General features: G+C 48.2%; 1 protein-coding gene across 1 annotated transcript in view; it reads right to left on the reverse strand.

The window, feature by feature from the left end:
- The window catches only part of SLC39A7 (solute carrier family 39 member 7), a 56,302-nt gene that overhangs the window by 6,249 nt on the left and 31,975 nt on the right, over positions 1-18,078 (reverse strand). The window contains exons 5-6 of the mRNA XM_082264307.1: positions 13,786-13,917; positions 1,502-1,698 (exon numbers count right to left, since the gene is read on the reverse strand). Coding sequence (XP_082120433.1) covers positions 1,502-1,698; positions 13,786-13,917 — 329 coding nt within the window. The remainder of the gene's footprint in view (positions 1-1,501; positions 1,699-13,785; positions 13,918-18,078) is intronic.

Below are 18,078 nucleotides of genomic sequence, written 5' to 3' on the forward strand. Positions count from 1 at the left end.
CAAGCACAGTGATACCACGATCATGTGACCAGGTATTGGTAGTTTTGGCAGTGTGGGCAGTGCCAAGTCCTGCTGGAAAATTAAATAAGCTTTTCCATAAAGCTGGTCAGCAGAGGGAAGCATGAAGTGCTCTAGAATTTCCTGCTAGAGGGCTGCACTGACTTTGGACTTGATAAAACACAGTGGACCAACACCAGCAGATGACATACTTTTCAGTAAGCCAACATTTCTGTATTCAAAACTTTTTTTTTTTTTGGCTTTATGTAATATTCTAAATTTTCTGAGATCCTGAATTTTGGGTTGTCACTAGCTGTAAGCCATAATCATTAAAATTAAAAGAAATGCTTGAAATCTATCACTCCCTGTGTAATGTGTTTAACCACTTTACCACTGCTCACAGTAATATTACTGCGGCAGAGTGGCTCGTTATCGTCTGACGACGTAGTACTACGTCGTCAGACACTCCCCCTTCTGGGCGGCGCTTGCGCGCCGCCGGAGGCTCGCTCCCGCTGTTTTCATTCACAGCGGGAGTCGGGCCAGGGGAGGAGCAGTGGCGATTGCCGCTGCTCTTACCCGATCTTTGGGGATCGAGTCTGGAGATCCGCCCGCTGTGTGTAAACACAGCGGGCGGATCTCCATAGTGACGGGGAGTGACAGATCGGACTGTTCAGCATAGCTGGACATCCGATCTGTCCATGACTCACTCAGTCACCTCCCCCCCTACACGTCAGTAAGCACCAGGCATACATTAACCCCTCCCTCTCCAATAAAATTAACCCCTTCCCTGCCAGTGTCATTTTTACAGAAACAGTGCATATATATAGCACTGATTACTGCAGTAATGTCACTGGTACCCCCAAAAGTGTCAAAAATGTCAGTCAAGGGTCCGATCTGTCCGCCGCAATGTCGCAGTCCCGCAAAAAAAAAAAAAAAATCGCAGATCGCCGCCATTACGCGTTAAAAAAAAAAACACCAAAAATGACAGAAATCTTTCCCTTTGTTAGTAAACACAATAACTTTTGCGCAAACCAATCAAAATACGCTTATTGCGATTTTTTTTACCAAACATAGGTAGAAGAAAACAAATTGGCCAAAATTTTTTAAAAAAATTGGTTTTTACATCTTTTTTGGGGGGAATTTCATATAAAAAAAATGTTAAAAATATTGTTATTTTTTCAAAATAAACGCTCTTTTTTTGTTTATAGCGCAAAAAGTAAAAATCGCACAGTTGATCAAATACCACCAAAAGAAAGCTCTGTTTGTGGGAAAAAAAGGACGTAAATTTCGTTGGGGTACAGCGTCGCACGACCGAGCAATTGTCAGTTTAAGTCGCACAGCGCCGAATCGCAAAAAGTGGCTTGGACGGAAGACAGCAAAATCCTCCGGTGGTAAAGTGGTTAATATATGAATTTCACTTTTTAAATTGAATTACTGAAATAAATTAACTTTGTGATTTTATGAGATGCACAAGTAGAATCAGTTCCGGTTTAGCAATACAAACCTTCTTCTTGGTGCAGCCGCTCTGTACTAGGATGGCGAAGTCTCCGATCTCATGGGGAACCTCGTGCAGCAGAATGGTGATGGTGGTAACAATTCCAACGTTGGTGTTGACCAGGAAAGAGGCTCCAATGGCTAAACCGTCGGTGAAGTTGTGGGTGAAGTCAGCAGCAAGGTTGAGGTAGCCAGAGACAGTCATATCTGTATAGAGCAGAGGAAAGGGTTAAAGCAGACTTTAATAGAGAAACAAAAAAAAAAAAAAAAAAGGCCAGTACTTCTAAAAATGTATTAAAAGCCGTTTTTGCTAATCTACCGACCCTTAAAGTGTAAGTTCATCTTTACAGAAAATCTTTAAGGCGAAATTACACTGGACCCTCTCCCCATTCCCCCACAGTCCCGTTATGCCAGTGTCCCACGATCCCCCGCTGTTAGACACCTGGATGCCACTTCACTGGTCCGGGGATTTGAAATCCCTGTGGCTTTATCTCCCATCCGTACCTCTCAGCGTGTACGTATAGGAAGCATTCTAATTGGTCAGCACCGTCACATGGATGGCGCTGACCAATCAGAATCAGTCTATCCTGTCCTGTCAGCACTGGAGGAGAGGAGAGAAAGCAGAGGGATTTTGATTCCCCAAACCGGTGAAGCAGTATCCTGGTGTCTAACAGCGGGGGATCGCGGTACACTAGTGGTACAGTGGGATCAGGGGATCCATTGTAAATTCCCCTTACACATTTTCTGTAAAGGTGAACTTACCCATTAAATCAGGCACTGTTTTGTACAGAAAGTCCACCTCTCCACTAGATGGCGCTTCTATTCTGGGTTGAATGTCATGCAACCCACTTATTGTGAGCCCAGGCCGTCACGGACCTACACCTGGGAGGTGCGTCATTAAAGCTGAAGTGCAAATACAACCGTGGCCAAAAGATTTGAGAATGACACACATATTACATTTTCACAAAGTCTGCTGCCTCAGTTTTCATGATGGCAATTGGTAGATACTCCAGAATATTATGAACAGGGATCAAATGAATTGCAAAGTCCCTCTTTGCCATGAAAATTACCTTAATCCCATAACAAACATTTCCACTGCATTTGTGAAGAAGGCTTCAGGGCGCCCAAGAAAGTCCAGCAAGCGCCAGGACCGTCTCCTACAGTTGATTCAGATGCGGGATCGGGGCATCACCAGTGCAGAGCTTGCTCAGAATGGGCAGCAGGCAGGTGTGGGTCCATCTGCATGCACAGTGAGGAAAATACTTTTGGAGGATGGCCTGGTGTCAAGAGGGGAAGCAAAGAAGCCACTTCTCTCCAGGAAAAACATCAGGGACAGACAGATATTCTGCAAAAGGTACAGGGATTGGACTGCTGAGGACTGGGGTAAAGTCATTTTCTCTGAAGAACCCTTTTCCCATTGTTTGGGGCATCCAGAAAAAATCTTGTCCGGAGAAGAAAAGGTGAGCGCTACCATCAGTCCTGTGTCATGCCAACAGTAAAGCATCCAGAGACCATTCATGTGTGGGGTTGCTTCTCAGCCAAGGGAGTGGGCTCACTCACAATTTTGCCTAAGAACACATCCATGAATAATAAAGAATGGTACAAAAACTTCCCCCAACCATCCAAGAACAGTTTGGTGAGGAACAATGCCTTTTTCAGCATGATGGAGCACCTGCCATAAGCAAAAGTCATAACTAATGCCCCGTACACACGTACCGATCGGCCGTCTTTTGTCCAGGGCTGTCGTGTCTGTTGAAAACTGCAAAAGACTGCACACGAATTTTGTCGGCCAACAACAGCCGACTGCAGAAGTGATGTCATGTGATGGTTAACTTTCCGTGTGTTTTTTCTTTTCTGAGCATGCCCAGTCTTGCTAATCTGCTGATTGTCGGCCAAATTCTGTACTGACTGACGAACAATCGGCCGTTCTGGTGTTGGCCAACAAAAATTTTAATGCCTGCACGACAGATTCTGTTCGGCCGAAAATGCGCTGTCGGCTGTCTGAAGCATCATACTAACAAGCCTACAATCGGCCGATCGGTCGTCAGCCGAATATTTAAGGCCGACAATCGGTACGTGTGTACGAGGCATAAGTGGCTTGGGGGAACAAAACTTCAAAAATTTTGGGTCCATGGCCAAGAAACTCCCCAGACCTTAATCCCATTGAGAAGTTGTGGTCAATCCTCAAACAAAAAAAACCCCCACAAATTCTGGCAAACTCCAAGCGTTGATTATACAAGAATGGGTGGCCATCAGTCAGGATGTGGCCCAGACGTTGATTGGCAGCATGCCAGGGGGAAAATCGCAGAGGTCTTGAAAAGAAGGGTCAACACTGCAAATATTGACTCTTTGCATAAACGCAATGTAACTGTCAATAAAAGTCTTTGACACTCATGAAATGCTTGTAATTATACTTCAGTATCCCATAGTAACATCTGACAAAAATATCTAATACTACTGACTTTGTAAAAATTACTATTTGTGTCATTCTCAAAACTTTAGGCCGTGGCTGTATTTACAGAATGCATTCCCTTGCGCCCCAACAAATAGTTTGTTTTTAAGAAAAAAAAGTAATCATTGGGTCATTCTGCTGCTCTTTTCTCCATAGTAAAATGAGAATACAGTGGGGGGCGTGGCCGGGATGTGAAGCCGAGCGGACGTGTGAAGCCGGAGCTCCGATCCTGATCTCATCCTTTTCTACCCTTGAGCTACCCGATCATCCTCGGCACCCCCTTTTTCCACCCTGGGTCCCCCTAAGAAGACGAGCGGGAAGCAGCGAGCCCCTCCGATAGCTCCCGGGAGGCTCCGTTCTTCGGCTGCGCCCGCTTCTTCTCCCGGTCCCCAGAGGCCGCCGGCGGCCATCTTGGACACGAGGCCTCCTCTCTCCAGCATGTCGGTCAGCATCCAGACGGAGCCGAGCCCCGGCCGACCACAGGATCCCTCTCCATCAGACATCCTGGAGGCGATTAAGGCATGTAAGGATACCCTGAGTGAAAGGCAAAGGTGACCAGCGCTATGGAGTCTGAGGTAGAACAGTGTGTAACGAGTGTGAAGGTGTAAGCAGCCAACAACCAAACCCCAAAGGGTTAAGGATAAAGTGAAATGTGCAACAAGGGTTGAAAACGGCGCTACCTGAAAAGTGATTGATAATATAGTGCAATAATGTGCAAATGCCTTATTAAAGGGAAGTGACACCGGCAAATAATAAATAACGTGAAAATAATAATATTTCAAAAAAGTAGAAAACCACACATATCCTTATCAATAACCACAGCGGATATGGTCTGTTCGTGTGTGGTGAATTTTATCTGTAAAGTAATAATAATAGTGCCAACAAGTGAGCAATTCTTATAGTGGGTTTATTCAAATAGTGATACAGTGTAAATCAAACAATATATAATACATAAATCCCTGGTGGTGAAGTGATGGATAAAGGTGACCAAAGTGAATACTGAAGTGCTGTATTCCTTAGAAGTGTAGGTGTTGTAGTACCCCAGGTGACCACTAAGTGAGGTATATACGACCTGTTCACATGAAGTGGTCCCAAGAGGGGTGGCTAGTGGGGTCCTCTCCTTGTCCCGCAAGGCATCGGCTGGTAATCTCACGGAAAGAAAAGAAAGGGGAGCCCCATCAAGTAGTATGCAAGATTAAACCGATGCAGAAAGCAGTAAAAACTCACGGTGAAGCTGCCTCAGATCAGTGTAGAGAGACGCCGGGAAGCTTCCGCGTTCCACGGCTCCCAAGTCCGAGACCGGAAGTGACGTAATGGCGGGTCCATTGCGTCATTACGTCACTTCCGGTCTCGGACTTGGGAGCCGTGGAACGCGGAAGCTTCCCGGCGTCTCTCTACACTGATCTGAGGCAGCTTCACCGTGAGTTTTTACTGCTTTCTGCATCGGTTTAATCTTGCATACTACTTGATGGGGCTCCCCTTTCTTTTCTTTCCGTGAGATTACCAGCCGATGCCTTGCGGGACAAGGAGAGGACCCCACTAGCCACCCCTCTTGGGACCACTTCATGTGAACAGGTCGTATATACCTCACTTAGTGGTCACCTGGGGTACTACAACACCTACACTTCTAAGGAATACAGCACTTCAGTATTCACTTTGGTCACCTTTATCCATCACTTCACCACCAGGGATTTATGTATTATATATTGTTTGATTTACACTGTATCACTATTTGAATAAACCCACTATAAGAATTGCTCACTTGTTGGCACTATTATTATTACTTTACAGATAAAATTCACCACACACGAACAGACCATATCCGCTGTGGTTATTGATAAGGATATGTGTGGTTTTCTAAGGATACCCTGACTGTTAAAATCGATTATCTGGCGACGGATATCAGCCTTATTAGACATGACTTGGACAAGTTCCGCTCTCGGGTGTCTGAGGCGGAGGATCGCATCTACCGCCTGGAGGACAATTCCAGGGAGGACTCCAGGGACATCCATGCCTTACAGCTGCAGGTGAAGGCTCTCCAGGACAGGGCGATTGACACCGAAAATCGCCTGAGGCGCAACAACATCCGCATCCTGGGGCTGCCGGAGCGGGCTGAGGGCTCCAAACCTGCCGAATTTGCGGAGGCCTTCCTCCCCAAGCTGCTGGATTTGTCTGACATGCCGCCAACCTTCGTGGTGGAGAGGGCACATAGGGTTCCCCCGACCCCCCCCCCGCTCCGGGGGCGCCTCCCAGGCCATTCCTGCTGCGGCTGCTTAACTACAGGGACCGGGACAGGCTATTGGCGGCGGCTCGTTCCAAGAAAGAACTCCGCTATGAGGACGCCCGAATTATGCTGTTCCCGGACTACTCGCAAGAAGTGCAACGTCAACGCCGCCAATTCACCGACATCCGCAAGCGTCTCCGCGATCTAGGCATCAAATACAGCCTCCTCTATCCGAGCAGACTCCGGGTAATCGACGGTGATCGCACCCGGTTCTTTGATACTCCGGAACAGGCGGCTTCCTGGCTGGACGTGCTGCCTCCTGGGCCCGAGCAACGCAAGTATCCATCCTGTTTTCGTTGTGGCCCTGGATTTCTCCCTTATCTGTCCCCCTGCCTTGCCCTCCTGCCCCGGTCCCCTGCCTGCCCCCCCACATCTCCTATTTCGTGCCTTGAGAATTGCCTTTACCCATTCATGATGTACTCTGGGTAGCTCACTGTTAAGGAGCTGGCTTCAAGACGTTGGACTGTGCTGTGACATTTGGTTTTCTCCCCTTTTTTCTCTTCTGCTGACCCTTCCGCTCCTGGTGCTGCCCCCCCCCCCCCGCCACTCACTCAGGTCCCCCCCCCCTTGTTTTTGTTTCCCCCTGCCCCTCACTCCCGTGCTCTATGCTATAGCTCTCGCGGGAGCTCTGGTTCAATGACGTTGTTGTTTTTTGGGGTACAGGCCGGCCCCAGCTCCCCCCGGGGGGCCTTGGTTCCCCCCCCCGGTTCCTTTTTTCTTTTTGCGGGGGATGCTGGGGTTTGGCAGGATAGGCACTACGTGCCTGGGTTATGTTGTTATTCACTTTTGTGTTTTAGTGTTCATTGTTCTGTGTTTAAGTGTGTGGTGCTTGGGTCCGACTGGTCTTGCTGCTCCCCAGATGCTACGGCAGGCCCCCGCGGGGTCCCTCCCCATCATCACCCTAGCTGTTTGTTATGGCCTCCCGTGACTCCCAGTCCTTCTCCGTCATCTCCTGGAATGTCAGGGGCCTTAACTCCAAATTTAAGAGGGCTCTGATGTTTCAGTACCTGTCCTCCCGCAAGCCTTCTATAGTGATCCTTCAAGAGACGCATCTGGTGGGAAGCAAGCTACAGTCCCTCAAAAAGTCGTGGGTTCACAAATCATTTCATGCTTCTTACTCTAGCTACGCCCGTGGGGTCTCGGTGCTGATCCGCAAAACCTTGCCTTGTGAGGTGGAGGCGGTCCACACGGACCCCATGGGCCGCTATGTTGTTTTGGTCCTCACCATGTGGCACTGTAGATATGTGCTGGTGGGCCTATATGTTCCTCCTCCGTTTAAGTCTGATATTCTCTACACTGTGTTGGATAAGGTCTCCCCTTACTGCCCTGCGAAATTGCTGTTTCTGGGGGATTTCAATGCCATTCTCTCCCCTGCTCTGGACAGGCCTTCACCCCCTAAATCCTTTTCAGAGGATCTGCTGCATTGGTCGGAGGCTGCTGGGGTGCGGGAGGTCTGGCGTTGGAAGCACCCGGACCAAAGAGGTTATTCGTGTTTCTCCTCTTCTTACAAAACCTCCTCCAGAATTGACCTGGCGTTTGCCAACTCCCTGGCGTTATCCGATGTGGCGACGGCGAAGTACTTACCGGCGGGTCTGTCTGACCACTGCCCCTTGGAGCTCACCCTCCGCTCTGGCGCGGCCCGTTCGGCCTCCATGTGGCGTTTGGGCTCCCAGTGGGTGGAACAACCGGATGTCGCCTCTCGGATCCCGCCGGTTCTGGAGGACTATTGGAGGAACAATGCCGACACGTCCTCACCTGGGCTGGTTTGGGACGCGTTTAAAGCTTATACTAGGGGCCAATATATGTCTATCATTAAAGCGGTTAAGGTACAGCAGGCCACGGAGCTGACTCGCCTGGAGGGGGGGGTGGAGGGGGCCACTGCCGCGTACGGCCTGGACCCTTCTACCTCAAACTTCGAGGCGTTGCAGGCGATGAAGCGAGACCTCCATCTTCACATGTCCGAGGTCACGAGGTTGTCCATGTATCACTCTCGACAATCCTTTTTTGAGCAAGGGGATAGGAATGGTAGGTTTCTGGCGCTGATATCCCAGCATGATGCCCCCCTGACGGTGGTCCCAGAGCTCACTTCTCCCGCGGGGGTTCCCCTGACCGCTCCCGAGGACATCATAGAGGCCTTTCGCTCATATTATAGCGCCCTCTACACCACTATCCTTCCCCCAGACTTTCGACCGACTGCTTTGGACTCCCTTCTGGACCCCTTGGCCCTGGGCTGGCTCTCTGATTGCGAGAGGGAATGGCTGGTGAAACCCATCACATCTGAGGAGGTCCTGGCTGTTCTCTCGACTATTCCAGGAGGCAGGGCTCCGGGTCCAGACGGTCTCCCCGTGGACTTTTACAAGGCCCACTCTGGACTCTTGGCCCCTCTACTGGCTTCGTTGTTCACCAGGTGTCTTGCGGAGGGGTCTCTCCCTCCCTCGATGGCTGAAGCGCATGTTGTTCTTATCTATAAGCCCCCTAAGGACCCGAAGCTGTGCGCTTCTTACCGACCTATAGCGCTGCTCAACACGGACCTAAAGATCCTGACCAAACTACTGGCTATCCGCCTGCAGCCCTTGCTCCCCTCTGTGGTAGACCAAGACCAGACTGGCTTTATGCCTCATAGGTCCACAGACGTTAACCTCCGCAGACTGTATACCAACCTCCAGGCGCAACATGTCAATGTGGGTTCCAGAGTGGTTGCTTCACTGGATATCGAAAAGGCTTTCGATTCGGTGGAGTGGCCCTTCCTGTGGGAGACTCTCAGAAGGATGGGGTTCCCCCTGGTCTTCATTAAGTGGTTAAAAATCATTTACAGCTCACCGGTGGCGGCTATTCGTTTGGGGGGACGGCTGTCGTCTTGGTTTGCTCTGTCCAGGGGCACGAGGCAGGGCTGCCCTCTCTCCCCGGCCCTGTTCGCCATTGCTATGGAGCCGGTGGCAGAGGCCCTCCGCATTTCCCCGCTGGTTCGGGGCCTGCGGATTGCCGGGCTGGAGGAGAGGGTGGCCCTGTACGCTGACGACCTGCTGTTGTTCCTGAATGATGCCGACTCTTCACTCACGGGTGCCTTACATGTCCTGGAGGCCTACTCTCGGGTAAACGGGCTGCGGGTCAACTGGTCCAAGTCGCAGCTGTTGGCGATTGACCAGGGGGCCCGACGCTCGGCGCCGCCCGATATTCAGCTACAGTGGGTAGATGTGTTGGTGTATCTAGGAGTTAGGGTCTCTAGGGTCGCTGACGACTTTGTCGCTCTCAACCTGGAGCCGGTGGTGGCGGCGCTCAGGACCAAGCTGAAGGCATGGGAGAACTTACCCCTTTCCCTTCTGGGCCGGGTTAACCTGGTCAAGATGAAAGTGCTGCCCAAATTTACGTATCTCTTCCGACACTCCCCGCAATGGATACCGAAGTCCTTCTTCGCTTCCCTGAATAAGTTGTTCTCCTTTTTGTGGGGTCCCCGCCCCCCAAGATATAAACTTTCCACCCTTATGCGCCCCCCCTCACAGGGGGGCCTAGCTTTCCCTGATTGCCACAAATATTTTCTAGCCTCCCAGCTGGTGTCTGCGGCTTGGTGGCTGAACCCCGACCTGCATAACTCGGCGGTTGCGGTGGAGGCAGCGGTGCTCGGGTCCGTGGAGGCGCTCACTCATCTGTTGTTTCGGGGTCCTAGGGCCCCGCATGGTCTCACGACCTCCATGGTTACGGTCCTGCGGGCATGGAAATCTGGTTTGCAGCTAGAGGGCTACCCGGGCTCTGCTGTCTCCCCCAACGCACCTCTGTGGTATAATCCCAACTTGCCGCATCTCTGCTCCCTCCCGGACCCAGCGGTGTGGACGAAGTACCATGTTAAGAAACTTTCAGACATCTCCCCTGACCTCTCCTTTCCCCCCCCTTCAATTTTTCGTGGATTCCTTCCATGTACCACCCTCCATGGTTTTCCGCTACCTACAGCTCTCCCATGCCTTCAAGTCCCAGTTTCCACCCGGTGGTTCCCAGGTAGTGCAGTCAGATCTTGAGCGGGTTTTGCGGCACGACTGCTCTGAACGAGCGCTGTCGACCCTTTACGCGCATCTCCTCCGGGTGCATTCTCCGGAGCTCTCTGGTCTCCGTGCTCGGTGGACCAGGGACGTTCCGGACCTGGACCAGGAGGACTGGATGAACATGTGGGAGGTTCCGTTCAAGATGTTGGTCTCACTCAGGGATAGACTTATTCAATTCAAAATTGCACACAGAGCCTACCTCACCCCGCATAGGTTACATAAAATGCACGCCTCCCAGTCGCCGGAATGCTGGTGCTGTGGCCAGGCCCCGGGTGACTTCCTTCATATATTCTGGACCTGTCCCCATCTCTCTACCTTCTGGTCCGGGGTGCTACACACGATTGCAGAGGTCTCCTCCATCTCGCTGGATCCCTCCCCGAGAATATGTTTACTCGGTCTACTGGATGATCTGGTGTCTCGGGTGGCGGACCGCACGTTGCTCGGTTTATTATTGTTTTATGCTAGGAAATCCATTGTGCTCCACTGGTGACAGCGCTCCCCTCCCACGGTTCAGCAATGGAGGACCCTGGTGAATTCAGTCCTCCCCTTATATAAAGACACATATGTGCACAGGGGTTGCCGGAAAAAGTTTGATAGGGTGTGGACTCGGTGGCTCTCCGATCCCCCCGCTGTCCCGGGTGGGGGAGGTGGGTCTCGCCTTCCGTCTTAGGCGGATGGCGCCCCTCGCCTTGGGGTGTTATGGGATTCTGTGATGTTTGGGGCTGACCTGTATTGAGCATGGGCCCTGCTGATGAGTTTTGGTGAGGATCTCCTATTGTTTTATAATATCTGCTGTGTCTCTCAGGGCTGCTGTGTGTGCCTTTCACTTGGTTTGTAATACACTTGCCCTTCCCTTTGGACCCCTGCGCGGGTGCCGTGTTTCATTATGTATGTATTGCTGCTAGCTCGTATCTGGTCTGAGCCTGAGCACCAATGTTTGTAGTTGTTGTTTTTTCTTGCAAAATTCAATAAAAAAGATTTTCAAAAAAAAAAAAAAATGAGAATACAGTGGGAAGGGCCGACAGGCTCCTATAACTGCCACAGCACCCAGTCTCAAGCTTTATATGAAAGACCAAATCCCTTTAGACCGGTTTCCCGGCTGGCCACTGGGTCCCGAAAACTTTTTTTTTTTTTAAAATCAAGAAAAAAAACTAAAGTACACGAACAAAAACATAGCACATAAACAGAGTCCAGAGCATACTCAACAGTCTGCAATGTTCAAATGCATAACCACCACACAGTGAATACCACCCTCACCAACAGGAGAGGTAGGTATACATGTCCATCCCAGCCGCCCTCTCCACCCCCCCCCCCCCCCAAAACACTTAGGGAGAAGCTGAACAGGAGATAGCACCCAGCAGGGTCGTGCTCCCCAGTATTCACACCACCCCTGCCATGATATTATTAAGGACCAGGTCCACCGGGGCCAAGCCCGGCACAGCCAACCAGGGAGCCCACAATGTCTCAAATTTACCAGGGCTGCCCCTATGTTGATAGATATACTTTTCTAATCGAAGTGTGTCCCCCATTGAGGCAACCTATTCCGTAACCAGAGGCCCTCGGAGAAATCCAGAGCCGCAAAATCTGCTCTCTCGCCTGAAATAGAGCCCGGCCAATGGCCTGCAGAGCCGGCACCGGGGCCTGGACACCACTCAAGATGCCCAGCAAGCAAACTTTAGGATCCTCTGGCACCTGAACCCTAAAGGCCCCTGAAAGTGTCCTGAGCACATCCCTCCAATAAACATGAAGCTTGGGGCACCGCCAGAGGAGATGCAGCAAGTCACCATGATCCCTCCTACACCTGCCACAAGTGGGAGAGTCTCTCCTTCCCATCCTATGCAACCTGGCCAGAGTGTAATGGGTTCTATACACAATGTATAACTGAGACAATCTCTGAGCCACGTTCAGGGAACAGGGTCCCGAAAACTTTACTTGTGAAATCTGCTGACTGCTTTATTACACTCTAACAGAGTGTAACTAGGCAACTGATCAGCGGATTGCACAGCTAAAAAGTGCAACACCTAGTAGCCAGCAAAGACGGACATCTAAAAAGATGCCGGGGATATGTTTTTTTAGCATAATGCTCAAGAACAGCAGTACAGGTACAGTGACTGACAGACACTCACCCTAAAGATCACATCCACCATTGCTGAAGAGCAGAAATCAATGGCAGAGAAAGCCAATAGCTGGGGATGCTTGGGTGGGGGGGCAACAACAGTCTGGATCAGGAGGAAAGGGGTTTGATCACCTTTGAACTTGTTCCGATAGGAAACTGAAGGCGGGTTCAAGATAGCTGCTGCAGCTTTAAAGGGTTATATTGTGGAGATGCGAGTCTGCAGGAGATTTGGAGGAATCAGATTCAAGACAGGAGAGGACTTGCTACAAGTGTGGGGAAGAAAATGGTTAGGTTGGCGTTCCGCTTTAGACCAGCCTGGGCTTACAATATTATGACAATGAACACCACTTAAAGGTACCACTCAGTACAGTGGCCAGCCGCCGCATATTTCAGCCCATCATAGATTTGGACAGGCTGCTGGCATTTGATGCCCCGGGGCTAAACACTGTGCACTGGCTATAAAGATTAACTTTACACAGATATAAAAGCACCAACAATGTAAATATGTTGCAATTAAAAATAATCTATACAAGTTTTTATATTCAACTAGTGAACGTATCTGAAACTAATGTACAGACATTCAGGAGATGCTGCCACAAATATACACCTAAGCAGGGCCGCTGATAAAGGGGGGGTACACTCCTGTAGAGGGCCCGGGCACACAGGGGGGCCCCCAACAGCATGGGGAATCCATGCAGTCGGGCTGTTACAGAAGGAAGCCCTGTGCGGCTCTCTGCAGCAGCTGAAATTTAGTATCTCCCCCTCCTGCCAGTTTTCAGCTGCTGCAGGGAGAGAGACAGACACAGGGCATCGTTTGTGTAGTTGCCTCTCTGACACCGATGCCCCTGCCTGTGATGTTTGCTTCTGGTCCACCCCCCGCAGCACTGCAGGCTTCCCTGTGTCGTAAAAAAGTAATAGATCGAAAAAATAAAATAAAAATTTAATTAAACATTGCAATAAATTAAAAAAAAATTGTAAAATAAAATAATTGTAAAATAAAATAATTGTAAAATAAAAGAATTGTAAAATAAAAGAATTGTAAAATAAAAGAATTGTAAAATAAATTAGTTGTAAAATAAAATAGTTGTAAAATAGAATAATTGTAAAATAAAATAATTGTAAAATAAAATTGTAAAAATGTTCAACATTTAAAAAAAAAAAAAAAAGTAAAACAATTTTAAAAGAGCTAATTCACACAGGTTCTCTTACGTTTGTGTCCGCTAATAATGATTTTAGCGTATTTTTAGTGAAAGTATTGTCTAGATAATTCGGGGGGGGGGGGGGGGGCTGCAAGGTAGGCTGTACGGGGGTCCCATGATTTCTAACAGCAACTTTATTGCCAATTGACTGGTGGCACTTCATGAACTTTGGAAGACGTACAAAACCCAATGAGAAGCAGTGCAATCACCTGACCGGGGCTTCTCCTCCTTTCCCTTCTTGCTGCCATTATTCTCCGTCTTTCTTTTTCTCACTCCCTCCTTCCCTTCAGATTTCTCATCTTCTTTATCCTTTGATTCGCTGGCCTTGGCTTCCTTTGGAGCTGTAACAAAGCGGAACATATGAGGTCTGTAGTCTGATCTTGTACAACAAAAAGCAACATTGAAGGACTCAGGGCAGCTGATACGAGTATAGTAAACTGAAACCTAACTGGCTTGTACTGCAGAATTAAATGGCTTCCGTCTGGCCTATGGGCGAATGACACTGGGGCCGGCCTCGTTTCGATCCAGATGGACATCATATGACACCCTACTGGATCGCACAGCAGCGAGATCGGTCACCTGCTGCTTCCACTGGACACAGCTGATGACTGATCACTGTACCGGCCTGCTGCCAGTACCATGTGAGCACTGTAACCACTTGCCGACCAGCCTTCGTGTATTTACTGCTGCAGTGTGGCTCTATTGCGCAAAGCGACATACCTCTACGTCAGTTTGTTCAACAGCCACTAGATGGCGCGACTGCACCGTGATTGGCTAGAGCGGATGTTAATCAGCGGGGGTCCAGCTGACCCGATGTCCACCGGCCACCCGCGATTATCCTCGGGAGAGGCAGAATAGCGTTCCGCCGATGTAAATGAGGCAGATCGCCGATCTGCAAGGGGACAAGATGGAGATCTTTTTTCCTTGCTAAGAATGAACACGGATCTGTGTCATCCCCCCAGTCAGTGCAACCCCCCCACAGTTAGTAAGCACCCGCTAGGAACACACTTGACCCTGTGATCGCCCCCGATGTTAACCCCTTCCCTGCCAGTGTAAATAGTATGACAGTGCATTTTTTTTTTTAGCACTGATCACCGTATTGGTGTCACTGGTACCCAAAAAGTGTCCGATGTCCAATTTGTCCGCTGCAATGTTGCAGTCCCGCAAAAAATATCGCTGCTTGCTGCCATTACTAGCAACAAAATAAAAATTCCTTAAAAATATCCCATAGTTTGTAGACGCCATAAACTTTTGCGCAATCCAATCATTTTACACTTACTGGGATTTTTTTTTTTACCAAAAATATGTAACAGAATACATATTAGCCTAAATTGATGAAGAAATGTGATTTTTATAGTGAAAAAAAAAAAAAAAACTGCAGAAGTGATCAAATACTACCAAAAGAAAGCTCTATTTATAGGGGAAAAAAAGGAGATCAACTGTCTTTGGGTACAACATTGCATGACTGCACAATTGTCAGTTAAAATAACAGTGCGGAATTGCGATTGGCCTGGTCATGGGGGGGGGGGGGGGGGGGTTAAAAACCTTCCAGGGCTGAAGTGGTTAAAGCCCAATAAATAGTCGTCTATTTTCTTTGTTCGGATTGTGAGCAGTATTATACATGGACATTAGTCTGGGGAATGCCCACACCTGTTACTGCTCAGGGTTCCTCAGTAAAGAGGGATTACTCTCGGTCACAGCAAGGCTGTCAGATACGTCAATCTGGAGCTGAAAACTAAGACCGGTAGGCTAAAGCTGGATACACACTATACAACTTTTGTTGTTAGATTTCCTTTAGATTTATCTTCAACTATGTAGTGCAAGGGCCTGCCAGATTGCATACAAATTGAGAGTGTTTATATTTGACCTCATATTTAACCACTTAAGCCCCGGAAGATTTTACCCCCTTCCTGACCAGGGGGTTTTTTGCGATTTTTTACTGCGTGACTTTAACGGACAATTGCGCGGTCGGGCGACGCTGTACCTAAACTAATTTGACGTCCTTTTTTCCCCACAAACAGAGCTTTCTTTTGGTGGTATTTGATCACCTGTGCGATTTTTTGATCATGCGCTATAAACAAAAAAAAGCGTAAATTTTGCAAAAACAATATTTTTCACATTTTTTTTTATATGAAATTCCCCCCCCCAAAAAAAATGTAAAAATCAAAATTTAACATTTTCGGCCAATTTGTTTTATTCTACATATGTTTGGTAAAAAAAAAAAAAAAAAAAAAAAAAAAAAAAAAAAAAAAAAAATCGCAAAAAGCGTATTTTGATTGGTTTGAGCAAAAGTTATGGGAAATGTCATTATAATGGGGGACTTTAATTATCCAGATATAGACTGGGCAGAAGGAACCGCACACTCAGCCAAGGCTCGGCAGTTCCTAAATGTTTTGCAGGACAATTTCATGGGTCAGATGAATGCACCGACAAGAAACAATGCGGTACTTGACCTACTGATTACCAACAATACAGACCTGCTCACGGATAAAGAAATACAGGAAAACTTAGGGAACAGTGACCATAGGTCAATTGGTTTCAGTATTAATTACAGTAATAGGAAACACAAGGGTAATATAAGGACACTGAATTTCAAAAGAGCCAATTTCCCTAAACTGCGCTCGCTGCTAGAAAATATCAAATGGGATAGAACCCTGGGAACAAAGAACACGGAGGAAAAATGGGAGTGCTTCAAGAGCATACTTAACAAGGGGGTTGGCCAGTGCATTCCACAGGGAAATAAATTTAAAAGAGCAAAACTAAACCCTGGGTGGCTAAACTCCAACATAAAAATGTTTATTGGAGCTAAAGAAAAGGCCTTCAAAAAATACAAGACTGAGGGGTCATTGGCAGCATTTAAGCACTACAAAGAGTGTAATAAGAAATGTAAAGACGAAATCAGGGCGGCTAAAATAGAACACGAGAGACATATAGCGGAGGAGAGTAAAAAGAACCCCAAGAAGTTCTTTAAGTATATAAACAGTAGGAAAGCGAGGCCAGAGCACATTGGCCCCATAAAAGATGATAAAGGAAAAATGGCCACTGAGGACAGAGAAAAGGCGGAAGTGTTAAATAATTTCTTTTCTTCAGTCTTCACAAAGGAATCGGGGGGCTACACGAACCTTGCTTGTAAGGCCGAACTAAATAATACACCTCAGGAAGTGCCGCCATGGCTAACAGAGGATAAACTTAGAGCTAAACTAGAGAAACTTAACATAAATAAATCCCCGGGACCGGATGGCTTGCACCCGAGGGTTCTTAATGAGCTCAGCCAGGTGATTGCCAGACCATTATTCTTGATCTTTAAGGATAGTTTACAGACGGGTATGGTGCCAGCTGATTGGAAAAAAGCCAACGTGGTACCAATATTTAAAAAGGGGCCGAGATATATCGCGGGTAACTATAGGCCGGTCAGCCTAACATCTGTAGTCTGCAAAATTTTGGAGGGGATGATATGGGACCACATACAAGACTTTAGTAATGAAAACGGTATTATTAGTAGTAATCAGCATGGATTCATGAAAAATCGTTCGTGCCAAACCAATCTATTAACCTTCTATGATGAAGTGAGCTGCCACCTAGATAAAGGTAAGCCTGTGGATGTGGTGTATCTGGACTTTGCAAAGGCCTTTGACACCGTTCCCCACAAACGCTTACTGTTCAAACTAAGGAAGGTAGGTATGGACCATAAGGTGAGTACCTGGATAGAGAACTGGCTCCAGGGGAGAGTACAGAGGGTGGTGATTAATGGGGAGTACTCGGATTGGGCGGGTGTGGAAAGTGGGGTCCCCCAGCGTTCTGTCCTGGGACCAATCCTGTTTAATTTATTCATAAATGATCTGGAGGAGAGGATAATGAGTACAATCTCAGTATTTGCGGACGATACTAAACTAAGCATGCCAATATCTTCTATGCAGGATGTGGAAACCTTGCAAGCGGACCTGAACAAAATAACGGGGTGGGCAACTACATGGCAGATGAGGTTTAATGTTGAAAAATGTAAAGTAATGCACTTGGGGGCCAGAAACCAGAAAGCAAGCTACTCACTAGGGGGGGAACCTCTGGGTGAGTCTAGGATGGAAAGGGACTTGGGGGTACTGGTAGACAACAGGCTTGGCAGTGGCATGCAATGCCAAGCCGCCGCAAGCAAAGCCAACAGAATACTGGGATGTATAAAAAAGGGGATTCACTCCAGAAATAAAGAGATTATTCTTCCACTCTACAAGACTCTGGTCCGGCCACATCTGGAGTATGCTGTCCAGTTCTGGGCACCGGTCCTCAGGAAGGATGTGCTGGAACTGGAGAAAGTCCAGAGAAGGGCAAGAAAAATAATTAGGGGAATGGAGGACATCAGCTATGAGGAAAGACTACAAGCACTGAACCTATTCTCTCTGGAGAAGAGACGATTGAGGGGGGATATGATATCAATGTACAAATACTGTACTGGCGACCCTAGCATAAGGAACAAACTATTCAGAGAGAGGAGATACAATAAGACACGT

Source organism: Pelophylax lessonae (genome assembly GCF_965119305.1).
Source record: "Pelophylax lessonae genome assembly, chromosome: 7".
NCBI lineage: Eukaryota > Metazoa > Chordata > Amphibia > Anura > Ranidae > Pelophylax > Pelophylax lessonae.